At 46.1% G+C, this 27,977-nt stretch overlaps 2 protein-coding genes and 1 long non-coding RNA gene across 7 annotated transcripts in view; 1 reads left to right on the forward strand and 2 right to left on the reverse strand.

The window, feature by feature from the left end:
- The window catches only part of PRKCSH (PRKCSH beta subunit of glucosidase II), a 39,773-nt gene extending 33,511 nt beyond the window's left edge, over positions 1 to 6,262 (reverse strand). The window contains exons 1-2 of the mRNA XM_083593537.1: positions 6,092 to 6,262; positions 4,392 to 4,449 (exon numbers count right to left, since the gene is read on the reverse strand). The gene's annotated coding sequence lies outside the window, so the exon portion shown is untranslated. The remainder of the gene's footprint in view (positions 1 to 4,391; positions 4,450 to 6,091) is intronic.
- On the forward strand, positions 75 to 27,967 carry ODAD3 (outer dynein arm docking complex subunit 3). Of its 5 annotated transcripts, none has more exons than XM_083593492.1 (13): positions 75 to 462; positions 3,384 to 3,505; positions 6,208 to 6,285; positions 6,823 to 7,002; positions 12,844 to 12,945; positions 13,334 to 13,459; positions 14,267 to 14,389; positions 21,652 to 21,807; positions 24,017 to 24,177; positions 24,365 to 24,521; positions 24,907 to 25,062; positions 25,734 to 25,818; positions 27,259 to 27,967. In XM_083593492.1, exons 1-13 carry the CDS (start codon positions 378 to 380, stop codon positions 27,396 to 27,398), a joined length of 1,671 nt encoding a protein of 556 aa, XP_083449618.1. In that variant the 5' UTR covers positions 75 to 377; the 3' UTR covers positions 27,399 to 27,967. The 5 variants fall into 5 exon arrangements, 4 of the variants coding, with proteins under 4 accessions (XP_083449618.1, XP_083449619.1, XP_083449616.1 ...); XM_083593493.1 differs by having other exon boundaries at positions 21,655 to 21,807; XR_014543002.1 differs by lacking the exons at positions 75 to 462; positions 3,384 to 3,505 and adding an exon at positions 4,529 to 4,845 and having other exon boundaries at positions 24,911 to 25,062.
- Positions 6,759 to 24,014, reverse strand: LOC310753046. Its single transcript, XR_014543112.1, has 4 exons — positions 23,881 to 24,014; positions 21,623 to 21,726; positions 14,244 to 14,344; positions 6,759 to 6,849 (listed from the first exon to the last, which is right to left on the reverse strand). It is a non-coding gene; the product is annotated as an uncharacterized lncRNA (long non-coding RNA).
- Positions 27,968 to 27,977: the final 10 nt, after the last annotated feature.

Below are 27,977 nucleotides of genomic sequence, written 5' to 3' on the forward strand. Positions count from 1 at the left end.
TGACCTGGTTCCCTTTTCCCCCGCAAAGGGACGACACCAATACATTTGCTCGCGTTCCCCCGCACGGCGACGGCGAGGATGGCCGCGGATAGATTTCGGCTGCGGCCTAGGAAAAGCGAGACAACCTGACCTTCCTCCCGCCATGCCTTTCGCAGGTCGCTTCCCTCGGCCAATGGGCGCTTTGCGTCGGAGGAGCTGGTCGCCATGGAGACGGATGCAGGCGAAAGGATGCAGCTGATGGTCGAGTGAGGGGGAAGCAGCCTGGCGAAGCGGGGCAGGGGGAAGACAGGGAGGCTTGGGGACGGGGGCAGCGGTCGTGTGCAGGTGGGGAAGGGACGAGCAGACCCTGCTTGAGGTGGTAGGAGAGATACTCCGCCATGCCAGTGACACAAGCCCTGCAGGGGATTAAGCCCCCGGTCCACGACCAGATTACAGAGCTGCAGAACAAGATACAACTCCTAGGTAAGGGATGCCTGGCTGCTGAGGGGAGAAAGCTTTCGGAAGTGGGCGACGAGGCATCCTGTATTGAGTAAGGCTGCTTTTCTGTGCACACTTACTTGGGAATAAACATTAATTTACTTATAAATAAGTGTGCATAAGCTACCAGTATGAGTTTGACCAAACTGCGGGAGGCAGTGGAAGACAGGAGTGCCTGGCATTCTCTGGTCCATGGGGTCACGAAGAGTCGGAGATGACTAAACGACTAAACAACAAGTGTGCATAATATTATATATAATATATATATAATATACCAAGTGTGCATAATAAAGGGACGCGGGTGGCGCTGTGGGTTAAACCACAGAGCCTAGGACTTGCCAAGAAGGTTGGCAGTTCAAATCCCTGCGACGGGGTGAGCTCCCATTGCTTGGTCCTTGCTCCTGCCAACCTAGCAGTTCGAAAGCACGTCAAAGTGCAAGTAGATAAATAGGTACCACTCCGGCGGGAAGGTAAACGGCGTTTCCGTGCGCTGCTCTGGTTCACCAGAAGCGGCTTAGTCATGCTGGCCACATGACCTGGAAGCTGTACGCCGGCTCCCTCGGCCAATAAAGCGAGATGAGCGCCGCAACCCCAGAGTCGGTCACGACTGGACCTAACGGTCAGGGGTCCCTTTACCTTTACCTTAACTGTGCATAATATTGAACTGATTGCAAATTGTCATGCAGGGCCACGAGCTAGGTGCTAGGTTGGCCCAGAAAGTGTTTTTCTGTTTGTCACAGCAATTTTTTGATTTTAAAAAAAGCAACAACTGTGGCGTGTTATGTATTGGGGAAGGATCATAGCATCTGCCTTTTGTGTAAAAAAACCCCTGTGTTCAACCCACGGGGTCTCCAGGTAGGGATGGGAATAGAGGCTGCCTGAAACCATGAAACCCATTTCCAGTCCAAGTAGATAATGGTGAGCAAGATGGACCAATGGTGTGATTATTTTAGATGTAGCAATCACTCAGCAGAATCCTCAGGGACAATATTCCATTGCTTCGTTCCTTTTTGCAACACCCTGTAAATTGTGTCATTACCACTATTTTGTTAATGGGAAGGCAGAAAGGGAAGGGCTCCCTCCTAAAGCTACCCATGGGGAAAGTGGAACATTACTAGTAGTCCACTCACTTTTATCTATTCATTTGTGGTATAAAGGGGTGTGGGAACATGAATGTTTGTCAAGCTTCCCTGTTTGAAGGCTTCAGGCTAATTCTTATACACTGCAGATGACCAGACTCCTGGCTGTTGCATTTCAGAGCTTTCCCACTTGGATTTCTAACTAACCAGTTGCATGTAGTAGTAGTAGTAATAATAATAATAATAATATTTATTATTTATACCCCGCCCATCTGGCTGGGTTTCCCCAGCCACTCTGGATGGCTCCCAACAAATTATTAAAAATACAATAAAACATCAAACATTAACAAACTTCCCTAAACAGGACCGCCTTCAGATGTCTTCTAAAAGGCAGATAGTTGTTTATTTCCTTGACATCTGATGGGGAGGGTGTTCCATAGGGCGGGCACCACTACAGAGAAGGCCTTCTGCCTGGTTACCTGTAACTTCGCTTCTCGCAGTGAGGGAACTGCGAGAAACTGGCACAGTTCAGCCACTGATGTGGTTTTGCAGAAACACTCTTAAAAATAAGTAAAATTGTATGGCACCTTTCCAAAGTTAAAACCATTCTCAAGGCAGCTTACGACATGAAAAGATGTTACATAATTACAAACATAAAGTCATAAACAATAAATAAAACACATGAAAAAGTTCACAGCCAAATTGAAGAATTTCCACATAAATCATAATACTGTATATAAAAATAATGATACAAAAAATAATACCAGTAATGGCAACTAAAGCTCCCTAAAAAATACCCCAGCCCAGTAGTCTGTTCAGCAGCCTCAGCTTTTGTAGCTGGAGTCCAGTCAGTCAGTCAATCAGAGAGTCAGGGCCCTGCCCTTCTAGGCCAGGTGGAAAAGGCTAGCAAGGCAGAGAGCAGGTCTTCCAGGACACACAGCCAAGATGTTGCCTCTTAGGAGCAGCAGAGAGGGAGAATGTGAGAACATACTATAGCCATGCTTGTGCTACTGCAAAGTCGAGTTAGATGCTAAGAAGTGCTGGTTTCATTGTGTTGTATTCAGCACAGCATGTACTGAGTTCCACTCATATAACAGGACTTCCTTTCTCCATGCACCCCCTAAAATCTGTTCCAAATGGTCCCCCCAATCCTCTAGAGCAGATTTTGGGGGCCCACAGGGGCCTGCAAAGGAGAGGCAAGTTTCTTTGCTCAAGCAAGATGTCTGTTGTACAAGCAGGACGGCAACATTGGATATAACCCATTAATCCTATTGACTGTGCCAATATTCATATTTCTAGTGAGCTCCACAGTCTAATTAATATGTTCAAGTCTTGTACATCCAATACTAGTACACTTTTAGTTGAGGTCTAGAAGTGGAGGGGCATCTGAAAGGTATTTATACTGCCACATGTGTATGATTGGCCTACAGTATCTATTTTTGTGGATGGGAAGGAAATACTGAGAAATTAAAAAACACTATTATTTTCAGATTAGAGATACAGACCAAAGCAAAATGCCTGAAACCTCTAAAAGGAGATTGGATTTCCTATAAAAAGAGGCCTTAAGTATTAAGCCTTTTTTGTCCTTGGTTACACTCCTGATTCTAGTGAAATACTAAATTCACTCTCAAAGTATGTCATGTAGTAAAGCATAATTTCTGTCATTTCATTCACTATACAATGTAGCTGCCATAATCACATATCTGTGAGAGGATAGGAAGATGACTAAAAGTTACCCAAATTGGCAACTACTTCAAGTTTGGCTTTGCTGCTGCTTCTTTTTTGGATGAGCAATAAGCAGAGTGGTTTTATTTGTCCTCGTTACAGAAGGTGATCGGAAAGCTTACTATGAGACCACCCAATGGAACATTAAGAAGAACAAGGAGTCAATTTTGCAACTGAGAAAGGAGAATAAGAAGTTGCATAAAACGTTGGCACATCTCCTAGCGGTGAGCCTCACAGCTATGTTTTCCCCTGTTTCTAGCAAGCGGAAATAATGAACAGAATTTATGATATCAGCTCATGCTGGCATTCATCCCAGACCAAGATCTCTTTTCACTCTCAGATAAGGGCCCCAGCTCTACAGTTTTTCCTTAGGCACAGTGATTTTTTTCCGAAAAAAAAGTTTAGGGGTACTCTCATTTTCCTACTCATATTGAAATACTGCCCCTCATTGATGCCAAACTTAGATTCACAAAATGTTTAGGGGTATGCATACCCCTGTGTCCCCCCAGAAAAAAGCACTACTTAGGCATGAGTGGTTTGGGTGGAAAGGTATAAAAGCACATATTGTCCATGCTTTTAATCTATTAGCAGTCACTGCACAATCTATCAGGGATGCTTCTCAGGAATTCTGGACATTTTGTCCAGGGGCCAAAGCGGTCAACATGAATTTTTAGGTGTTTTTATATCACCTTCATGTGTGCATGCTGAAACCAGACAATGGCATTCTATAACCTTTGGGCAATTTGAGCTATTTGGCTCCAATGTTCGAGTTACCAAGAAAGCTGGAAAGTGTCATGCGGCAAAAATTGTTGCTAAAAAAAATTTCAAGCAACATGAATGGATAGAACTCAAGCAAATCAACAACTTTATTTCAATTTCTGCACTTGCTTAAGATAGTGACTGCAGATGTGACTGTATGTGATACTGATTTTGCTGCCCGATAACAAACTAAAGCTACTTCTGGATACCTTAGACTTTCAAAAACTTCTCCTACCGGCCAAACAAGTTGTATTTACAAATATTGAGAAGAAAAAGCACATGATTAATGTGTTATGTTCAAAATGTGTACAGCGTGTCAAAGAAAAGCATGGAAAATATACATGTGCTAACCTGAAGTTCAAGTGTAGCAGCTCAAGTCCTTTGCAATGTTGTCTCTTAGCACAGAGACCTGAAAACACAAGAGGAAGCATACATTATTTTGTTGCAGCCAGTAATCTATGTTGTCATTGTGTGTCATCACAAATGCATCAGGGCTGTTTCAGATGACAGTGGTGTGTTTGTTTTGCTAGTAAACTACTCCTGGAAGTTTAATATGTCAGGGAAAGTAAGCATGAAAGTGACAAGCCATGGAACACAAGTCATTGACCGAGGGCAAACTGCAAAGAAACACAAAAGTATTGCTCAAAGTCTGTTAGCAGCCCATTCTGAATCTGGCTGTGACACTCTGGGACGCTCTCAAGGTGCTAAGGAAGGAACTATGATGAATAAGACGTTGGAACGGCTGTCAAGCCTAAGAATGAACGAAGGAAACACTGAAGATGTTCTCAGTGAGGCTATAACACTGGTTAGTAGCTGTTATCACCTTTTTCAGCCTGAAATCCACATTCCCTTCCAGAGGCAGAGGCAAATGTGGGCAGACCAACAAATGTGAATGATACCTTTGTGCAGTGGGCAGTTTTGACACACACTTGCACACCCCTCTCTAGCCTCCAAACAAGCAAAAAGCACCATCAGTGTTCAGGGACTGGCTCCAGCCAAGCAAACACACTCAAGGAGGGTGCAAAGTTGGGCTAGTAAGAGGCATGGGTTGGGGCAAGTCCCATGGGAGAGGTCTGAGGTTCCCCATCCCTGGTCACATTAACATGCAAGCAACAAGTGTGGTGGATGGAAACTCGAAACGCACATTTTAGTAGGAATATTTTCACAGAATTGTAGAGTTGGAAGGGACCACAAGGATCATCTAATCCAACTCCCTGCTATGCAGGGATCTTTTTGCCCAACGTGGAGCTTGAACCCACAACCCTGAGGTTAAGAGTCTCATACTCTACCAACTGAGCTGTCCGTTCATGTGCACCAAAGCTTGCTTCACTATCACCGCGGAACCACTGGGGAAATGTCAGACATGTTCTTTCCCAAGCCATGGTATGGTATTCATCTGCCAGCTCTGATCCACCACCCAACTAAGCTTTGGTTGGACACACAAGGAAAAAACAAAATGTCCGGTTCCAACTGAAATCCCATTAAATGTACGTCCTGTTCCAAAACAGATGCTAGAACTCATCAAATGTAACTATCATTCTGCTAAGCCTTGGAGGAACAGCCCCTTCCCATCTCCCAAGTCTGGAGAAAGACGGGGGTCTACCTGACCTCACACTGAGTTTGTCGCACCAGATTTAATAATGTGCTCGCCAATAGCAAGATGGGAAAGGCCCTTATGCACCCTTAGTTTTTATAATTTTATTGCATACAAAGAGTGGGCTGGACATATAACTTGGGACATTATCAACCTTTGTTCTTCTGCTTGTGTATGTGTATGAGTGGTTTTTGATTAGACCATTATCTGAACTTTCAAAAAATATATTCGGACTCATGCAACACTGCTGATAATCAGTTCCCTTCCTATTCTATCTACTAGAGGTATTTGTCACCTGGAGATCTGTGTGCTGCTTCAGAGTTGGTCCAAAAAGACGTTGCCTTAACTATTTCTTGCATGTTTGCATTTAAAGCATTCCCAGTGTTTCCTCTGCATTTTTAAAAAGATGGGAGAAAGAACTTTGGCTTTTGGTGGGGAAGAGGGGGTGTCGCCCTACCTTCCTGCTTGTAAAAGGCAAACTCTGTTCCAAGAAATATGCTTCCATCTTGTATGCATCTTGGATTTATGTCAGACTTTCAGAAAATGAAAACAGTTATTTGGGGTTTTTTTCAGGGAGAAGAAAAAGTCATCAAGGCTGCATTCCACGAACATCCAGCTGAGCAAGGGTCTGTGAAAAATAAAACTGGAGAGGTAGGTGGTGATCCCTGTCCCATTATATCATTGCACAGAATGAAAATGCAAAAACTGAAAACCCTGCAACACAAAGGAAAAACAATGTGTCTATTGGGCAACAAGTTTTTCAGGTTTGCACATTATTTCAAAAACCTGCAGTATCCGTTTGCTCAGAGGAAATAATAGGACAAAAAAAATTCACACAACATGAAAAGCTTTCCTCAATTCAGTTTTTTATAAATTTATTTTTCATTTTCAGCTTATACAAATATTTTGACAAGGAAAACAAATCTTTACAAATCTAACTTACCTTCCCTTCGAATTCGCTCCCTTCCTTTCTGCGGTTATTTATTTCATATCTTTTTTATTGCTGCATATCCAATTCAAATATATTTACAAATTTTCCTTTATCTTAAAGCCTTCCTCAATTCAGACCAGTTTCAGCTTTATTAAAACCTATTCTTTGTCTCCAGTCTAATTCACCCTCACCTGGACGACTGTCCGCACAATTGTTCAGGCTTCTTTAATTCTTCTCCTCTTCTCTCTGTTCCAAAGGGTGCTATTCAGATCATCAATCACCGGCTATGTGAGAAAATCAATCAGTTAAACAACCTGAAGCATCAGGTGGAGATGCGGAAACGCAGGCTGGAAGAGCTACAGCTTCAGTATGGTGTTAAAACAAAAGAGATCACTGAAATGCAAGAAATGGAAGAACGGAATATAGAGGCAGCTAAGGTGAGTCAAATCTGAATCCTTTGGAAGGAGGTGGCTGAAAAGCTCCACCATTGGTTCCCTCTCACCAGGCTAGAATGTTGTTGTTGTTGTTGTTGTTGTTAAATTTGTATACCATCCTTTATCTGTAGATCTCAGGGTGGTTCACAACATAAAATTACAATTTAAAAGACATAATACAAATGCACAATACATCAGGCTTCCTCAACCTTGGCCTTCCAGATGTTTTGAGACTACAATTCCCAGCATCCCTGACCACTGGTCCTGCTAGCTAGGGATCATGTGAGTTGTAGGCCAAAAACATCTGGAGGGCTGAGGAAGCCTGCAATACATAATGCGTAATAAAAATAAGAAAAAAAACAAATCATTGCTGCAGTGCTGTTGCCACTTCTCTCTCTCTCTCTCTCCCTCCCTCCCTCCCTCTCTCTCTCTCTCTTTGAATGCTTGCAGAGGACTCTTGTCATGGGCACCCTCACCTTTTATATTTCATCTCACCTTTTATATATGCAATCATTGATTGCATTCTGCAGAAGTTGGACTCCTGCAGGTATTATTAGTTATTAGTATTCGAAGTGGAATTGTTCCTTCTACCAGAGTCCTGGTTTAGCTAAAAAGAAAGCAGCTCAATTGTCACAAAACTTGAGAAGAATCTTAAGCTTATTTGCGCCTGAAGGTGTCCTGGGTTCTCCTCTCTATAGTGACAGATTAGTGCCGTGGAGTGGGGAAGCTAAAATGTCTGGATTCCCTGAGTCCTCAGGTCTCTTGAGAAGAAGAACCAATGATTTTGCAAATGGCTCCTTTCTGCTTTGATTTCCTCAGATTGGAGTAAAGCTGCTCTCTCAGGTAACACAGAGAGCAAGTTCTTATCACAGGGGCGGCTGTAAGGTTGATGTGTCATATCTGTTCCTGCAGCTCCTCTCCCTGACATGCATTGATGAATTCAGGATCTCTCATGTTTGGTCTCTTTTGCTCTCTGATTGTTACTTATTGGTAAGGAGGCATCAGTGTGATGTTTGCATGTCCTTGGCATGCTGAAGATCTCTTTGGAAAAGCAGTTTTTCTTCCTAGAACCCATGAATGGCAATTCTTAGAGTTTGTGCCATTCTCTCATAATCATAGAACTGTAGAGTTGGAAGGGACCCTAAGGGCCATCTAGTCTAAGCCATCTTCCTTGTGACAGCCCTTTAGATATTTGAAGCTGGCTATCATATCATCATAGGGATGCGGGTGGCGCTGTGGGTTAAACCACAGAGCCTAGGACTTGCCGATCAGAAGGTCGGCGGTTCGAATCCCTGCGACGGGGTGAGCTCCCATTGCTCAGTCCCAGTTCCTGCCAACCTAGCAGTTCGAAAGCACGTCAAAGTGCAAGTAGATAAACAGGTACCACTCCGGCGGGAAGGTAAATGGCGTTTCCATGCGCTGCTCTGGTTCGCCAGAAGCGGCTTAGTCATGCTGGCCACATGACCCGGAAGCTGTATGCCGGCTCCCTCGGCCAATAAAGCGAGATGAGCACCGCAACCCCAGAGTCGGTCACGACTGGACCTAATGGTCAGGGGTCCCTTTAGCTTTACCTTTATCATATCATCTCTCAGTCTCCTCCAGACTAAACATGCCCAGCTCCTTCAACCATTCCTCATAAGGCTTGGTTTCCAGGCCCTTTATCATCTTGGTTGCCCTCCTCTGCACATGTTCCAGCTTGTCAATGTCCTTCCTAAATTGTAGTGCCCAGAACTGGACTTGGTACTCCAAGTGGAGTCTGACCAAGGCAGAACGGAGCAATGAAAATGGAAATAATAGTAATAATAGTAGTAATAGTAATAATAATAATAATAATAATAATAATAATAATAATAATAATAGTATGTTAACTGACATTTGTAGTGCAGGACATCCTGGCAATCTAGATCTAGTTATCCTAAATCGGATGTCATCTAAGAATGGCAGTTTTACTCCCAAGGCAAGCAACAGTTGTGGGAGAGCAGGACTGATCTGGACCAGAACTAGAGCAGGAATAAAGGACTGAATTTCTATCCCTTTCCTCCCAAGCCTGCGGTTGCAATCCGGATGAGAATTTTATCAAAGAAAAAACAACCAGTTGCTAGCATATAATGTAACGTGTAATTTGACTCCCCATTTCTTTCTGGCAGCTCATGTGAACACACCGCAAGAGGGAGGCAAAGAACCACTGCATTACTTTCCTTAATTGTCCCCATTCTAGCTACTTAGCTGTAATAGACGCAGTAGATTGCCCAGTCGGCAGACTAAGCACATGCTTTGGGCACTAGCAAAACAGGGGAACGAAAACAAAAAACAAAAACAAGAAGAAAATATTTTGGGGAAGAATTTGACATTCGATATTAAAAAAACAAAACAAAATTAAAAGATTATGGGGATGCATTCACGAAGAGATAAAAAAGATGTTCAGAATCTCTATAGAAAAAAAGCCAGAGGCGTATTTGCTGGGCATTTTAGGAAAAGATATCCCACAGTATAAGAAATTACAGTGTTACCTCGGGTTGAGTACTTAATTCGTTCCGGAGGTCCGTTCTTAACCTGAAACTGTTCTTAACCTGAAGCACCACTTTAGCTAATGGGGCCTCCCGCTGCTGCCGCATCGCCGGAGCACGATTTCTGTTCTCATCCTGAAGCAAAGTTCTTAACCTGAGGTACTATTTCTGGGTTAGCGGAGTCTGTAACCTGAAGCATATGTAACCTGAAGCGTATGTAACCCGAGGTACCACTGTATTGTTCTTATATGCTACAGACACAGCCTAACCAGTCTTGGCAAAAAACTGGATAAGAGGTACTACCCCCACAAAAGAAGACTGGTTGAATAAACTATGTGAATATATAGAACTGGCAAAGTTAACAGCTGCCATAAGACACCAGACAAATCAGAAATTAAGGAGCGTATGGCAATGTTTTGAAGACTATATGAAAAAAACATTGGTCTAAAGATAACCTGTTAATATGCATAGATTAAGTATGTATAGCTGAAATAGATAGAATTGATATATTAGGAATATCAGGGATAATATATGAAAGATGCAATGGTAAAAAGACTGTAAAAATAAAGAATGTTGAGTTTTGGGGAAGGGAAGCCACAGGGGGAATTATTGTTTTCTTTTGCTTTTCTTTTATTTTTTATGTTAACTTATGTTAACTTTTGTGTGTGTGTGTGTGTGTGTGTGTGTGTGTGTGTGTGTGTGTTTTAAGCAAGAAAACCAATACTTTTTTTAAAAGTAAAAAACAAAACAAAATAACCAACCAATTGAAATAGTCACTGCAGGGGAAAATCAGAAGTTGGTTAGACTTACACTCCACTACACATTTTCCCTCAAGTTTCTGTTCTCTATTACTGATCCCCACCTAAACCGGGAGGCATCCTACTCATGTAGTTCAAAATAATGCAAGGAAGTCAGATCCTGTCATGTGGTGTGATACAGTGGTTCTTCGGGTTACAGACACTTCAGGTTACAGACTCCGCTAACCCAGAAATAGTACCTCAGGTTAAGAACTTTGCTTCAGGATGAGAACAGAAATTGTGCAGCGGCAGCAGGAGGCCCCATTAGCTAAAGTGGTACCTCAGGTTAAGAACAGTTTCAGGCTAAGAACAGACCTCCAGAACAAATTAAGTTCATTACCCAAGGTACCACTGTATATCTATATTTTGATTTCTTTTGTTTTGAAATTTCTTTTTATGGTTTACTATTGGTTTTATTTTGAATTACATATGGGGGCACCGTAATCTTTTCAGTGCTTGGAGCATCTAAGGTCTTAATTCTGTCTTGTAAATGGAGCTGTCCAAAACTGAGAAATTGCCGTACATGCCCTATTCTCCTATGAGGACAGAGAAAAGGGAGATGAGTAGCTCACTGAGATACTGAGGACAAAAGCTCAGTGCCTGAGCTCCCAAGCCTTAATTCATCCACCAGACCACTTTTAGTCCTCTGATATGAATGATTTATGCACTTGAATATACAGTGGTACCTCGGGTTACATATGCTTCAGGTTACATACGCTTCATGTTACAGACTCCGCTAACCCAGAAATAGTACCTCGGGTTAAGAACTTTGCTTCAGGTTGAGAACAGAAATCATGCTCTGGCGGCGCAGCGGCAGCGGGAGGCCCCATTAGCTAAAGTGGTGCTTCATGTTAAGAACAGTTTCAGGTTAAGAACGGACCTCTGGAACGAATTAAGTACTTAACCCGAGGTACCACTGTACAGGCAGGAGCTACACTGATATACACCTCCACAAACCTATGAACAAAGTATGTATTCTCCACCCTGTGACTAATATACTCAGTACATTTTGGCTGTGAATGGGCAAGAGCTCGGAGCCATAAGAGAAGGACCCATAATTCAGTGATGTGGTTTGCTTTGTGCGCATAAGCTCTCAGGTTCAGTTCCTGGCATTATCTGACACAAGAGGATAACAAGGCTGTAGACCCTCTGCAATTCAGAGCATACAGTACTGCGGTACAAAACAGTTGTCTGGGTTGGCATGGGAGCTTCATATGTTCAGATGAAGGTGCAAATCAAAGTTTAGCTTGTCCTGCAGCTAACTGCATGTGCGCATGTGTGGGATGTTTTTATCTACAAGAGGAAAATTGTGTGATAGTTTCGAAAAATAAGCATTGTTGAAAATGTAGGCAAACATCCTCTATCAGATGCAATTAACCGTGTGCAAATGCATGAATGTGTTATCAGATTGAAGTATTGAAAGGATTATTTTATTAAATGGTAAAAGCACATAACTTGGTTGCTGTATAATGACACAACATTGCTGTGCTCTAATTTTTCAAATGCTAGAGTATCTTTGTTTAAACAATCTTAGATACTTATATTGGTGTTTGATATCTTTCTAAGAGATATCAATATCTCATTATTTTTCTAAGAGAGAGATTCAGGCACCATTTTGCACATCCAGTTATACAAAACCTAATGTTTAGCACCTACTGTAGTCAGTGCTTTTCCCCCTCTCATTTTGACTCAAGAAAACCACCATTTTATAGTTCAAATCAGGGAAAATAAATACAGTAAGTGGAGAAAAGTACAAAGATTCACAAAATGTTTAGGGGTATGCATCCACCTGCATTTCCCCAGAAAAAGCACTGACTGTAGCTAAACCAACTGAAAAACAAGCAGTTGCAACTGCAACCAGCAGATCACAGCAATCTGAATAAAGGTATCAACCAAATTTGCAATATCTACCACTTGTAAAACAAGCAGAAGAGATTCTTGGAACTTGCCTCAGAAAGCCGGAGTTTCTAATGTATTCTGATTACTTAAATAAAACTTGTTTGAGTAAAGGAAGTAGGAAGACAGTAGTTGTATTCAACCAAGTTCTTGTTCCCTCAATCCTGTCTGTGCATGAATGCCATTAGAGGAGAAGACCACACATGCCAGACAGGTGACTTTTCTCACCCACCACCCATCCTGCCAGATCCTGAGGTCTTGTGCCGGGGACTATTCTCCACTTGCTGGCTGAACTATACCAGCATTTTGTTTTCCCTTCCAAGCTGGCAATGTGCCAGGTCCGTTTTTTCCTTGTTCTGTCACCATGGAGCGATCACCATGTTTGCTCACCTTGAAGATTCCCTACAACTCAATGAGGTCATTGTAAAAATTTCCACTGACTCGTAAAGCACTTAGGATGGTTGTCAGTCCAGCCATATGCAATCTGATGGACGTGGGAATGGAAAGATTAGACTATAGAACCTGAAAGTTGCTTGCATCCCTGCAGCTGTAACTTGGGAAAAGGACATCTTTGAACTAGATGGGGTTTTGGAGAGACTTCACCCTACTGGCTGCTAGCTCAGTTTGCTGTTCTTTATATCCAGACACTGCGAACGCTGGAGAACCGACTGGAAAAGGCCCGATTTAAGACTGATGAGGCCCAACGCATCACCGGCATGTACCAGAAACTAAAATCGCATATGCAGGTGAGACACAGACACACTATAAGATAGGGATGGGGAACCTTTTCAAGCCCAAGAACCAAGTTTCTTCACCAGTAATGTTCCGGGGGTAAATGGCAGGTATGGTTGGACCAGAGCCTCACATGCAATCCATCCACCTGCCTCCTGTTCAGCCACAGGACAGGTAAGTAGGTTAAACAGAGAGACTGTACTCACCCAAGGTCACAAAGTAAGCTTCAGGGCTGAGTGAGGATTTGAACCCTGATCTCCCAGGTCCTAGACGCAGTGAGTTAAGTGGGTTAGGAGCCACTGAGGGAGTTAGATGATTAGGGATTTGTGTTCTGCAAAGATGAATGAGGCATCAAGGCTGTTTGCTCTACAACCACCCGGGAATGCTTCATCCCTTTTCTAGGAGCAGAGCCTGCACTTCCAGAACAAGCTGGATGCTATGGAAGCTGAGATCTTACGCCTGCGCAACGAGCTTAAGGACCTGGAAAGCGTGAACACGGAAGCCCAACATGCTCGTGATACAGCCAGGGTAGGGAGTCAGCACAGTGTTGGATACAGGATGAAGGAGCAGTCATGGTTTGTGGCTACTGTGTGGTGAGGAGCAATACAGTCGTACCTTGGTTCTTGAACGGAACCCGTTTCAGTAGTCCGTTTGACTCCCAAAACCGTTCGAAAACCACGGCGCGGCTTCTGATTGGCTGCAGGAGCTTCCTGCACTTAATCGGAAGCCACATCAGATGTTCAGCTTCCAAAAAAAGTTCGCAAACCGGAGCACTTCCGAGTTTGCAGCACTCGGGAGCCAAAACGTTTGAGTCACAAGGCGTTCAAGAACCAAGGTATGACTGTATATACAAGTTCAACTTGTATAATAATTAAATAATACAAGACCTCCCACTGTAAGGAGATTCTCACTAGGGGCTGCAGTTATAATTAATTTTATTTGCACACATGTTATTCATTTCACATATTTTACTCTGATCTTAAGAGTCATACTTTCAAATAACTGGGGGTTTGTTCTGGAGACTTTTTAAGCTTTTAAAGCAAACATATTAGCCTAGAACTCTTATTTAAAACAAATAAAATAAGAGTTGGGTGCCACTGGATTAACCACACTACTCTAATTGTGATCTAGCGTTGAGTAGGTTAGGAGAGAGCACCAGGAAGTGGTCCTCAGGGAACATCACAACATCCCTGAGATCGGTGTCTCACCACATCAATGGGTGTATTGGGCTGTCCAAAAACAGGCCTAAGAGGCGCAGAGATGTTCACAGTGCATCCTATTTAGAGATTACAAGGACAGGACAGTAGTTTACCTTCTCTTCCCTCCAAAATGCAGGCACAGCTCCTGAACCAAGAAGAAATCATCTACCGAGAACGGAAAGTTCGTGATAAGAAGCTGAAGGATCTGAAGAAGCTGACCGAGGAAAAGAGAGCGCAGAATGAGCGTACAGAGAGGCGGGTACTGTAGGGTTTTCTTCTCTCCATTAAGTTACTGACACTCCCCAAGTCTGTCCCCTGTCTCCAGACTGACTATAGGCCAAAAGGATATTGTCAGGGAACTGTCATCTGAGACGAAGGAGGTGAAAGGGCTCATGGAGGGTGAGAGAGACCACTCAGCGGAGGAGGGGACCAGCAGGGGGAGAAGTGGAGTTCCAAGGGAAAGTGAGTCGGAGGGAGGGCTCAGAGACTTCAAGCGAGAACAGTGGGGAGGTTTCAGGACCTCCCGTAGGGACACCCACTCCTCGGCGGAAACTGTCATGCCGAGAGTCCAGAAGACGCGTTTCCGTTAAGGAGCTTTTATGCTGGAAGAAGTTCCGTAAACGCCCACTGTCCGATTCAACAAGCGATTGATGGAGCCATGCTTAAGGAGCTCCATCACAGACAGAGGTTTGGGAACTTAGCCAAACTCTGAGGGATCAGGATTTTACGCACAAGCAGCTCACCATCCCATCACAGCAATCGGACAGTCCCTGAAAGCAGCTTGTGCAGAGAGGCATCATGAGCAACCCAGCCGGAGCCGGAGGAGCAGCAGGAGCTGGAGAAAGTCCAAGTCTGGAAGAAAGGTACAGAGTGTTGGAACTCCAGCTAGCAATGCAAACGGCGAGGCTAGAAGAAAGGAGGGCGCAGGATGCAGAAAAGGCAAAAGGCGCCACACTAGCAAGAAAGATGCCAGGAATGGTGCAGAAGTTTGGGGGGGACCCCAGGAACTACCAAGCCTTTAGGACAGAGATGCAGTATGCTCTCGAACTGCAGTTTAACGACTTTCCCGATGAGGCATCGCGAGTGGCGTTTGTGATTGGCCATCTCGAAGGAGGGGCGAGAGACTGGGTCAGGCCCCTGATGGCAGGGAATAGTGACATGCTGAAGGACGCGAGGAAGTTTTTTCTCGCCATGGATTTGATGTTTTCCAGCGAGATTGAACAGGGACTGGTGCGCAGACAATTGATGGCTTGCAAACAGGGGAGCCGATCGGTTCGTGAGTACTGGACTGAGTTTACAATGTTGATACATAAATTGGGGTGGGACCTATCGGCGGAACCCATTCAAATGCTCTTTGAAGAGGGGCTTTCTTCGGCGGTGAAAGACGAACTTTCCCGGGCGCCCAGGGCGGAGTCTATGGACCAGCTGACCAAATCAGCGCTGACCATTGGAGCGCGCCAGGAGGCAAGAGCCTTGGAGAAGCGGGAGGGGAAAGAAGAGCATTGGAGGGATTTCCGCATTCCAGAGATTCCAGAACCAAGTTTCCCGCCCGGAGAGCCGATGGAAGTTGGAACAGCGCGCGCAGTTTCAAATCCCAGTGAAGGGAGGAAGAAGGAGGGAAAGAGCGCCAAGAAATGTTATCTCTGCCAGCAGCCAGGTCACTTTGCCAGAGTCTGCCCGCAAAGAAAGGAATGGCAAGGAATGGCGGGAGCTGTTGGGGGGAAGGAGGAGGAAGTCCAGGAGCCAGTAAAAGCCAACGCCTGTCTGCCACTGTCAGGGCACTGCAGACAGGCCAAGGAGCAGTAAAAGTGCCCACTCCGGAACCTCCAAGACCAGCCCTAGTAATAGAGGTGTTGCTAGAGCTGGCAAACGGATACCCACTAAAGACCAAGGCGCTGTTGGACTCAGGCAGCTCCTGTAATTTTATGAGCAAGGAGTTTGCAGCTGAACACCAGATACAGACACTCCCTTTAAGCAACCCCCTGCAGGTCACTACGATCGATGGGAGGGAGCTGTTGGGGGGAGAAGTTAGCCTACAGACCGTCCCAATGGTTATGAGGGTGGCAAGGCACACCGAAAGGATAGCGTTCAATGTAGCCACCCTGGGAGGGGCGCCAGTCATTTTGGGAATGAGCTGGCTAGCGTTGCATGACCCGCTAGTGGGCTGGCATCAGAGAGTGGTCACCTTTGGGTCAGCACATTGCCTGGAACACTGCAAAGAGGGAAAGGTGCCAGAAGGGGCAAAAGCCTCCCTAGCAGGGACGGAAGTGGCGGACAAAGGGAAGGTGCCCAAACAATACGCTGACCTGAGCAAGGTCTTCAGCGAAAGGGAAGCAGATAAACTACCACCGCATAGAGACTTTGACTGCCAAATTAACCTGGTCCCTGGGGCCCAGCTCCCCGTGGGCAAGCTGTACGCCATGTCAGACAGGGAAATGCAGGAGTTGAGGGAGTTTATTGACAAAAACCTGAAGAGAGGTTTCATCAGAGAGTCCAGAGCGGTGGGGGGCAGCCCAGTGTTTTTTGTGGACAAAAAAAACACGGATAAACCGAGATTGGTCGTGGACTACCGGCGGCTAAATGCCGTGTCAGAACCAGTGACTTTCCCCATGCCCAGGATTGATGACATTTTGACCAGGGTGAGGAAGGGAAAGATATTCACGAAACTGGACCTGAGAGGAGCATACAACCTGATACGAATAAAGAAGGGGGATGAATGGAAGACAACGATGTTCACCCCCCTAGGGGCTTTCGAATATCTCGTTATGCCCTTTGGATTACAAGCAGGCTCCGCCTGTTTTCAATCGCTCATGAACCATGTACTGGGACCTTTGCTCTACAAGAATTGCGTGGCCTTCCTCGATGACGTGCTGATATATTCAGAGAATGAGGAGCAGCATGTAAAGGATGTCAGGGAAGTGCTGAGCCAGCTGCAAGCAAACCAGTTGTGGGTGAAATTGGAGAAGTGTCAGTTCCACACCAAGGAGGTGGAATTCCTGGGGTACCGCTTATCAGACAAGGGATTAGCCATGGATCCAGGCAAGGTCCAGGCGGTGCTGGAATGGAAGACACCGAAAACGAAAAAAGATGTGCAAAGGTTCTTAGGGTTTGGGAACTTTTACCGTAAATTCATCAAGAACTTTGCCCACTTAACGGCTCCCATCACGGACTGTCTAAGCAGCAAGAAGAAATTCGTTTGGACGGCGGAGGCGGAGCACGCTTTTGAGGAATTGAAAAGGGCATTCGCTTCGGAAGAACAGCTCCTGCATGTGGATTTGCAAAAACCCATGAGAGTGGAAACTGATGCCTCAGACCGGGCGGTGGGGGCGGTGCTGCTTCAGCCAGGGAGCAATAAGTCGGAATGGAGACCGTGTGCCTTCTTTTCGCGTAAGCTGAACAAATCCGAGAGGAACTACACGGTATATGACCGAGAACTACTCGCCATTCACGAAGCGTTCCGGAGATGGAGACACTTACTAATTGGCGCACAGCATAAGGTGCAAGTGTGTACGGACCACAAGAATTTGGAGTATTGGAGAACGGCACGAGTGCTCAACCAACGACAAGTGAGATGGGCCCAGGAGTTTTCCAAATTCCATTTTGAAATCTGCTATGTGCCAGGTCCAGAAAACATCAGAGCGGACGCTCTCTCTCGCAAACCCGAATATTTGGAGGGGGAGGGAGCGCCAGAAGAGAGACATATTATCCCAGAGGACCACTGGGTGTGTGGTGCGGCCTGGGTGGGGTAAAGAGAACTGGTAGAGGGAACGGTAAATGATGAGTACGCCCAGGATAAGCTCAGAGGTTTAAGGAAAGAGGGAGAAGACCCCGGAGGTTTTGAAGAAAGAAACGGGGCATTGTATTACAAAGGGGCGCTATATATACCTGAAGGGGAATTGAGGGGGAGAGTACTCAAACAGCTGCACGACAATCCCACAGCGGGGCATTTTGGGCAACACAAGACCATGTGGTTGGTGACCAGGGAGTTTTGGTGGCCCAAGGTGAGGGAGGATGTACGGGAGTATGTGAGAAGGTGTGACCAATGCCAGAGAGCCAAAGGAGAAAGGCGGGCACCAGCGGGGTTATTAGAACCGTTACCCACACCAGAACGACCGTGGGAGGCGGTGTCGATAGATTTTATGACTGATCTGCCCAAATCCCAGGGGAAAACCGCCATACTAGTCGTAGTAGACCTGTTAACTAAGATGGGTCACTTTGTAGCTTGCTCACATGCAGTCACGGCGGAAGAGACAGCGAAATTGTTTGTAGAACCTTTTTTTAGGCTGCATGGCGCCCCCTTGAGGGTGGTTTCCGACAGAGGGAAACAGTTCACGTCCAGATTCTGGAGGAAGCTTATGAGCTTGTTGCACGTAGAGGTCAACTTTTCGACTGCCAGGCACCCTGAGACCAATGGGCAGGCGGAGAGGGCAAACGGGATCCTTCAACAATACCTGAGGTGTTATGTCAATGACAGAGAAAACGATTGGGTCGAAAAGTTGGCACTAGCGGAATTTGCTTACAATAATGCAGAGAATGTGTCCACCGGGATGAGCCCCTTTTTGGCTAATTATGGGTGCCACCCCAGGGCGTTTCCAGGGGAAGGAGGAGAGAGATGGAGTGTTCCGGCCGCTGAACTTTTTGTAGAAGAAATGGAAGCGATCCACCGTCAACTCCAACACAACTTAGAAAGGGCCAAAGAAGAATATAAGAGGCAGGCAGACAAGAGCAGAAGGGAAGGTGAAACAATTAGGGTGGGGAGTCGGGTCTGGCTATCAACCCAAGGATTGCCGTTCAAGGGGGGTTGCAAGAAATTGAGACCCAAAAGATTGGGACCATTTGAGGTCATCCAACAGGTCAACCCAGTGGCTTTCAGACTCCGGGTACCGAACCACATGAAACTGCACCCAGTATTCCACAGGTCATTACTGTCACCATACAGGGGGGAAGGTGAAGGGGTATCCACACGGGGGCCAGCCATAGAAGAAAGGGAAAGCCGCAACTATGTGGCGGAAATCATCGACTCCAGGTGGAAGGGTAATCAGGTGGAGTATTTGGTCGCGTGGGAAGGGGAACCGGAGTCGGAAAACACCTGGGTGAAGGCAGAGGAGGTCCATGACGAGATCTTGATCGAAACGTTCCACCAAAGGTTCCCCAGGAAACCTCAGCCAGTAGTGAGGTTCCGGAGGGAGTACTTTGGCACCACCGACGATGAGGAGGAACTGGAGGGATTCAGGGAATCGGAGTTGGAAGGAGGTACAGACTCCGAGGAGGAGGAGTACTTGGAAACCGGAAACAGCAAAAGGTGGAGGGAAGTGTTCGAAACTTCGGAAGATGAGGGAGGTTCCTTCAGGGGTTTTGCTCCCTCGCCTCCCGCAGAGGAGGGGAGGGAAGGGGGTGAAGGGGGCCCTGGAGGGGAGGTGGATGTCAGGGAACTGTCATCTGAGACGAAGGAGGTGAAAGGGCTCATGGAGGGTGAGAGAGACCACTCAGCGGAGGAGGGGACCAGCAGGGGGAGAAGTGGAGTTCCAAGGGAAAGTGAGTCGGAGGGAGGGCTCAGAGACACTTCAAGCGAGAACAGTGGGGAGGTTTCAGGACCTCCCGTAGGGACACCCACTCCTCGGCGGAAACTGTCACGCCGAGAGTCCAGAAGTCGCGTTTCCGTTAAAGAGCTTTTATGCTGGAAGAAGTTCCGTAAACGCCCACTGTCCGATTCAACGAGCGATTGATGGAGCCACGCTTAAGGAGCTCCATCACAGACAGAGGTTTGGGAACTTAGCCAAACTCTGAGGGATCAGGATTTTACGCACAAGCAGCTCACCATCCCATCACAGATATTTTGCCTGTTAGATAGCTTCTGGTTTTCCTGGTGCTAACAGCAAGGACTTAAATCTCAGAAGTGGACTAGATAAAGATCGCAAGTGTCTGAAATGGGCAAGCAGCCACTCTCTGACTCTGAACAGGTCTGAATGTGCTTTAAACCTTCTGTAACGAGAAAAGAGGAGTTAGGTCTTATTATTATAATTCTGCCCCCACTAGCAAATTCTGTGGTTTTGCTGCATCTGTGTGAAATTACAGAAATCATAACACTGTCTGTGAACTGTCAGTAGGATTCTATAGCAAAATTTAAAAAATCTAACATCAGTCCTATTTAGCTTTAACAGGACAATAACAAAAGGGATTTTAACCCAGGACTGGGGAACTTTGTGGCCTGCCAGATGTTACTGTATTACAATTTGTATCATCCCAAGCTGGCTGGGGCTGCTGGTAGTTAGAGTCCGACAACATTGAGAGGGCTATGGGTCCCTGCCCCCAATCTAATGTCAGCCAGGGATCTGGGCAAGGCCCATCTCTTTCCCACGTGTGGCGTTATGGCTAGTCAAGTGAATTTTTGGTCCTTAAGGTTTGGCCACAAGGTTTGGCAACTGAACTCAAGCCCTGGGTATGGAAATTACTAGACTAGGATCGTTTCATTACCCAGCTGAGGCTCAGGCCACTAAGGGCATTTAAAAACATTTTAGAGGCCAACTGTCGCACCATGAATCCCTCCCCACCTCTGCTGTTTCCTCTTCCATCTACGTGTAAAATTTTGTTAAATAAATAAAAAGTTGCTCGCGAAGAGGCTCAGTGGATGATTTTTCTGAGCACCCGATTGATCTCTGCATCCAGTTAAGAAATAATTAGTTTATGTAGCAGCTGAGCAATTATATTCTCCTTTATGAAGTGGGGCTGCTTTGTTTATTCCCTCCCATGAAAGGCTTTAATCAGGGTGTCCTGACTAATGTGAGGGAGGGCTAATGTGGATATGATCAATGACTTAGAAGATCCTGCCAGGGGAAAGAGCAGGACGAGATTATCTTGAAGCTCTGTGCCTTGATTACTCAGAGGCTCTTTCACATATTGCCACCTGAACTGCATTCCAAGGGAGTTCTCGGGCCCTTTTTTATTTAACGTCTCATTGGCTGGGTGATCTCATCTATACTCCAAGGAAGGTGATCAAAGGTCTTATGGTTGCCATCAGCTGTCCAGGGCCTTGACACAATTGTAAAGGGGAGAGGCAGTAAAGAAGGGAAAATCATTAAGCAGATGAAAACACTGGCAGGATTATTGTAATAACCTTCAGTTTTATAAGAGTATATATTTAAAGAAGATGAGTAAATGAGCAAATTAAGTTAATTTGGATATGCAGAAGATATTAAAAACAAATGTCAGGAACCGCAGAAAGAGGGGGAAGTCAAGTTTTGAAATGTCAAAATGATTGTAAAATTAGTGAAATGTATAAACTTGAAAAGTATAAACAAACAAGCAAAGGTTAAAAGAAGAAGAAGGGAAAATCATTCAAAAAGGGGGGGCGGATAGAAAGAAATCTAGTCAGTTCAGCATACAATAAAATGAGGCTGGAGAGGAATTAAAAGCAAATCAACAATCAACTGGCAAGGCCTTAGCATAACAGAAGCCATTTTGAGATTTTTTTGTTGGGCTACGTGTACTGTACCTTGTCCACATGCACTCCATTTGTTTCAGCAGTCTCAGAAGGATCGTATCCCATTTGGAAGTGACGACGTACTCAAGGAGCCCCAGGTCAAGAAATCAACTATCCTGAAAAGCAAACAAGCCATGTTCACTGCAGCAGAGGCCTTTGACAAGATCCGAGTAGCCACTGGCGTCACAAATGCAAATGTAAGAACTTTGCCCGCTGCCTCCTCCCAAACTCCTTCCTTTGCTGAGAGAGGGCAACATTAGGTCACTGTTAAACCCACCCTCCCAGTCCCTTTCCAGACTTAAGATGCTTGTTATTTCTAGCTCCCCAGTCTGAGATTAATCTAGTCAAAAACATTAGTTGTTTTGGTGTGGATCAGGTTGCTCCAAATGTATCTGACCTGCCTCACATTCACTGGCAACGGATTCAGGAAGCCCAGCCAGTGTTTGCACCCCAAGATTCAGAAGGAGGAAATAGGCAGATTGCGGGGGGAGGGGTTATATCTCTGTATAATTTGCAAAGTAGCCCAAATTCAACCTCTAGCTTGTCCAATGAAACAGAAACAAAGCAAGTTCAGGATACGCCACCGTGCAATTCCTGCTTAATTTTCTTTCAAAAAGGAGGAGTTCCTGGGGGGAGGGGGTGATGCTGTTAATTTTGTTGCCCCCAGATGAACTGCAAACAGAAGTGAATTCAGCCACCCTTCTCAGATTGGGAGAACAGCTTCCTGGCTGCTCTCCCTTCTTTCAGGCAGAGGACCAAATAATAAAACTCAGTATTGATCTGCCTCTTTCCTCGCCCCCGTTTTGCAGCAGCTCCAGCACATCCCATGACTGTTCCCTGCTGATATGCAGTTGACGCCACAAGTCCAATTGTTGCTCGGGGCACTAGTTATTCATGTGTGACGGCAAAACATTCTCTGCTCTCCATGTACCAGCTGCTGCCAGCCAATCAAAACTTAGTTATCCTTTTGTGTTGCAGGCTGTGTTCTTATGCCATTCTGGGCAAATTCCATTCATAAATTTATTCCTTGCCCTTAGTTGATTTTCCTCATGACTTTGGCCTCTACTTAAATATCCCAAAGATGCCCTGGTTAAAAAAAAAAAAAGCGCATTTCTAGGAAAACCGGATGTCCATCCCCATTCAGGTCTTCTGTGCTGTGAACCCAGCAGGAATGCTTCTGTGCCCGTAGGAGGCTCAGGCTTGCAGCCAAGCTATCTATGCACAATCAATTGTTGCTTTTTGGCAGGAGCCAGACCTGCAGACAGCCACCCACTGACGTAGTTTAGAGGCACTTGTGCTGCAGGTTCCTGGAGGGCAAAAGGCCAAGGACATGAAATCTGGATCTTTTCCAGTAAAGCTGAGGGACTGGAGAGGATGTGCTTGTGGCAGGGCTGGATTAATTGAACCTATAAAGCTTGGTATGTTGATGAAAATCATTGGTTGCCCCTCCTGTTGTCTGCTCCAGTGGGAAAATTTTGATCTGCTTCCTCCATGCCTGAAATTTTAGAGCTCTCTCTTGTCCTGTAAGCAGCATTGCCTGTAAGCATGACTGTCCCATGAATGACACAGACAATTTGCATTTAATCTCAAGCTCCCTTTTGGACCCATTGCAAATCCATTTGATCTAGTGAGGATCACAAGGCACCCAAACTAGACAGGAAAGCTTCAGGTTGGTTCTAGAACCAGGACAACTGTCTTTTGCAAGACTTCTCTGTGCTTCTCTTAGCTTCTAAGCCGAAGGGATACCCCATTCTGAGATTGCCACACTATGATGGTGTGCTGGCAGGTCCAGCTTCTTTGTGCTAAGTTTGCATTGTCTTGTCTCATGCCTCTGCGCTGCTGGTTGCTCTCCCCTTAACTTGGTCTGCTTGAACTGTAAGAATTCATCTTTTTGGGACCTTGGAAACCAGCAGTTGGCTCTAGCAGAGACAGGAGACTTTGCTGGCCACAGTGGTTTCCCTATTGAGGCTCCTTTTGATGTGTACAGTAATACCTCTGGTTGCGAACCGTCCTCCTTGCGAACTCTTTGGGTTACGAGTTCTGCTAACCTGGAAGCAGCTGCTTCCAGAAGCAAACTTTGCCCTGGGATGCTAGTGGAAATTGCATGCCAGAGGCTCACACGCAGCGGGAGGCCCCGTTTGCGCCTCAGGATAAGAACGGTTTCCGGTTATGAACGGACCTCCAGAACAAATTAAGTTCCTAACTGGAGGTACCATTGTACTGTAGGAGACAAAAGGGCCAGACATGACCAATAAGATCTGCAGGCTTGCCTCAGAGCTGTGGTGGATCCTATCTCTCCACGGCTGCCTCTTATTTGCATGGAAAGAGTAGCCTGCATGCTGAACGGGCAGGGGCCAGAGTCATACAGCTCTGATACTTCCATTCATCCCTGTGAAATCTTGACAGGACGTTATGGCCTGCTTCGCGGCTCAAGAAGAAACCTTCAAGCACCTGGAGGAAATGAAGAATGAGAATGAAGAGTCCCTGGTGCGACTAAAAGAGGAGAGGGATGTATTGCAACGTGAACTTGAGCACACCAAGTACTCGGGAGAGGCCCGGAAGGTGGGGTAAGTTGGTTCCTCCACTTGTATCATTTGTCTTACAGGCAAGAGCACATGTTGGCGATTTGCCAATCAGAGTGTGCCAGTCCTTGCTTCCTGCCCCACCCACTTTGTAGGAGCACATGAGGGTTAGGAGCTGGGGGGCTCAAGGGTTCTCTTCTGTGAACCACCCCACCCCCTCTCCCACCCCCAGGGCCCAGAACCTTATGAAGGAGTTACATGCGCACCTGCAAAAAGAAGAGAAGAGGCGTGATGCAACCCGGGAAGAGCTGTCCAAGGTGAACAAGGTTCTGCTCAATGCCAAAACTGGAGTGGAGCATTTGGCCTCCAAGGTGCAGCACATCAAGCTGGTGAGTGCGCAGCTGAGCATGTCCTGGGTCTACGGCAGGCAGCTCCCCACCCAACACATAGCGTACAGCTCAATGATGATATGCCCAACAATCTGAGCTACTTGGCAGCACCATCAGGGGCAGGTTGAGGTTCTCCACTGAGATGGAGAGGAACAAAAGTCTTGGAGGAAGAAAGCAGGGGCTAATGATTATAGCAGGAGCTGTGAGGCAGAACTCCAGGGTTCTGTTCACCTCACTGAAAGATATGCTTATAGTAGGGTAACAGGATTTTGCCCTTGTTCTCTCCCTGTGTGGCCCTGATCAAGTAGCTGTTCCAACAAGTTCATAGGTTTCCCTGCTGTGCTCTGTTGGGCAGAAGCTAGTGAACATCTCTTCTTCTCCCTAGGAAGATAGCCGCTTTGCTTCTACCCAATTGAACGAGAAAGCCAGTGATTATGTCCTTGACCTCCTGGCCCAGACAGAGGAGAAGCTGCTGTTCCTAATGGATTCTCTCAAGCATCGAGACAAGAAGGAACTTCTCCAGAGAATTGAAGACGTGGAGGTGGGTTCAGATAAGGTTGAGAGGACCAGACTAATTTGTCTTCTCAGTCACCTTTGTTGGGATTCTGCACAATGACATATTCCCCAATTCACCAGGCAGTGATAATCCACATGGAATTATGGGGTTTAGCTTCCTATGGATAAGAGGGCACTGACACTTGTGATGTTTTTTTCCTATTTGCTTTATTTACGAATACACAACTGAGCATTTGGGGAGCAGACTCCTAAAGCAGTCAGTGCAGTTGCTAATTCTGCCTCGGTTCTCCCAAGGGCTGCAACTTGTGCTTCCCAGGCACACTTCTGTTTCAACTAAGCACTCTCTGATCTATCCTTGCCCAGCCTAAATTCAGACTGGCTCCAAACTCTTTGCCACTTCTCTTTCGCCCTCCATTTTCAAACTCTGGTAGGTTCTGAATTCAGAGAACATAAATTTCTCAGCCATTTATGGCTGCATTCCAGTTATTAAGATTCTTCTATTTAATCCCTGACCCGATCAGGTGACATTAAGGCAAAACATGACTCAGTCAAAGTTACAAAGACAATACATTTCTAGTCAGGCCAGAATTGCTGAGCTACGAGGTCTGCTGGGCTTTGCCCTAATACACAAGGAAATGAGTTGCCCCTCCCCATTTCCCATGGTCCCAGTCTAACCTCTGTCCTATGTTGTTGCAGTTCCATTCTAAACTTGAGAGACGGCTGCCTGCCTACAATACGAGGGTCAAACTACCCACCGCACAGAAGCCAGACATGTATTATGGTGAGTCTCAGCAGCATGTATCCAAGTTTTCTAACACATGGCCATCGGATGGAAGCTACATTGCACAGCGAGAGTCTTCCCTGTAGGCAAATTCTGTTGCCTCGTGTCTACTTCTGTGCTCTATAGCTTCTATAGCTGATAGTTTTGGGTTCCATGTATTGGGCTAACTTCTGCAGGTGGGCAGTGGCGTAGCGTGGGTTGTCAGCACCCGGGGCAAGGCAAGTAATTTGCGCCCCCTAACCTGTGGATTTGCGCCCCCTAACCCGTGGATTTGCGCCCCCTAACCTGTGGATTTGCCCTAACCCCAGATGTTGCGCCCGGTGCGGCCGGCCCTCCCTGCACCCCCCACGCTACGCCACTGCAGGTGGGTACAATGGAAAGCAATGCACAAGAAGCTTATTGGACTGTGGCTGTGGACTGTTTGTCGTGTTAGCTGTGCCACAATTTTGTGGGAGCATAGAATGTGCTTGTGGGCATAGAACTCAGCTTCCTGAATTAAAAAAAAAGTTGTTTTGAAAAGAGAATTTGTAACTCTTGTGGGTGTGCGGGTAAATTTTAATGCACGTATACAATGCCTGCTAAAATTTCTGAAATCGGATAAATGGCTTAATGGGATTTTCAGCAGAGAGGGGAAATGAGCAAAATGATAATGACTTTTACAAAACACTGAACATTATACAAAACCAGAGTAAATATGCATGTTTGCATACTTTACAGAATTTCTTTTTTTTAAAATCCAGAATTTGGACTACCTGGGCACTGAATTTCTCTCCTGTATTGCACAGAGTTCACACAGCCCTTGTCTTAGCACACTGTGGGCTCTTTGGTAGTTTTAAGTTACAGGTTCTCTGTGGGTGGCAGCTGTGTGGCACAGGTCTTCTCTGCCTATGACATCACTGGCCTTGAACACATAGCTATGGGGCATTGGCACACCTATGTTTCCCTTTGTGACGTCACAGATGTAGACTACTTACCTTTCTTGGCCTTTGGGCTATGGGCTTTGTTGAGGGGCAGCCTTTCTCCGTGGCTGTGGACTTGGTTATGATGTCATAGTGCAGGGCTTGGAACCTTAGCCTTGTGACCTCATGCATGATGATGATGATGATGATTTTATTTATTGAATTTATATACCGCCCTATACCCAGAGGTCTCAGAGAGGTTCACAAAACAAAATCAAAATATAAAACCACAAAATATTTACTCAAAATAAAAACAATAACCCTCCCCCCCAAAATAACCCCACCAACCACATTTTAAAAGGTCATAGGATGTCAATCAAATCAACCACCTGATTAAAAAGGAACGTTTTTGCTTGGCGCCTAAAGGTGTCTAATGAAGGCGCCAGGCGAACTTCACTGGGGAGAGCTTTCCACGGACAGGGAGCCACTGCAGAGAAGGCCCCGCTCTAGTGTTGCCACAAACCCTTTGGTCTCTTTGCAGATGAGGAGGATAGCGGAGAGGATGATGCGGATGTGGTGACCCGTGCAGCCCTGAAGCGTCAGTCCCAGCAGATAATAGAATCGAAGACCAAACGTCGCACCCGCTACAGAAAGAAGGAAGGGAAGCTGCATCCTATGTAGCCCCCCCTCCATACCTTCCCCTGATCCTGCAGTGCTCCAGAGTCCTTGGCTATTAAAGGTGCCTCCCAGCCACTGATTTTCCGTGTGAGCCAGTCCCACACTTCACTCCTGCCAAGTCTGCGGGCCCCAGGAAAGGAGAAACATGACCGCATTGTGGATCTGTTTCCCATGCTGGCAGAGAGCAGGCAGGAACCTACAGTGAGCTGCAGCCAGTGCATAGCTCCTGCTCTCCCTGCCTTTCAGCTCTCACCTATGTAAAAAGCATGGGGTCTTCAGTGGGTGGGGTGGGGTGGGGCTTGGCCCTGGTGTTTGTCAGGAAGGAAGAGGACGCACCTTGCCCACCTCCCAGCTAAATCAGACTCTTTTCCAGAATCTCTCAACCGTGAGCAGAGATGCTCCCCATCGTGCCCTTAGTTTGACTGATTTCCCCCCTTGCTCCAGCCACAATCACCCCCCTGGTATATCTGGATGGAGGTGGGGGCTCAGAGTCAGTTACACTCTGGTTGCGGAATGGGGTTACTATGTGCTGTGTTTGCTGTGTATGATGCAATAAACCCTGTTCAGGCTGAGTTGCCTTGT

Source organism: Podarcis filfolensis (assembly GCF_964270895.1).
Source record: "Podarcis filfolensis genome assembly, chromosome: 17".
In the NCBI taxonomy this organism is placed as follows: domain Eukaryota; kingdom Metazoa; phylum Chordata; class Lepidosauria; order Squamata; family Lacertidae; genus Podarcis; species Podarcis filfolensis.

Excerpts from the sequence above, each read along its gene's own strand:
- ODAD3 (XM_083593490.1), top strand. The coding sequence starts at position 4,594 with ATGTCAGGGAAAGTAAGCATGAAAGTGACAAGCCATGGAACACAAGTC. Across the intron at positions 12,946-13,333 it reads AACTAAAATCGCATATGCAG|GAGCAGAGCCTGCACTTCCA; the intron begins GTGAGACACAGA and ends TCCCTTTTCTAG. Across the intron at positions 21,808-24,016 it reads CTGGCGTCACAAATGCAAAT|GACGTTATGGCCTGCTTCGC; the intron begins GTAAGAACTTTG and ends AAATCTTGACAG.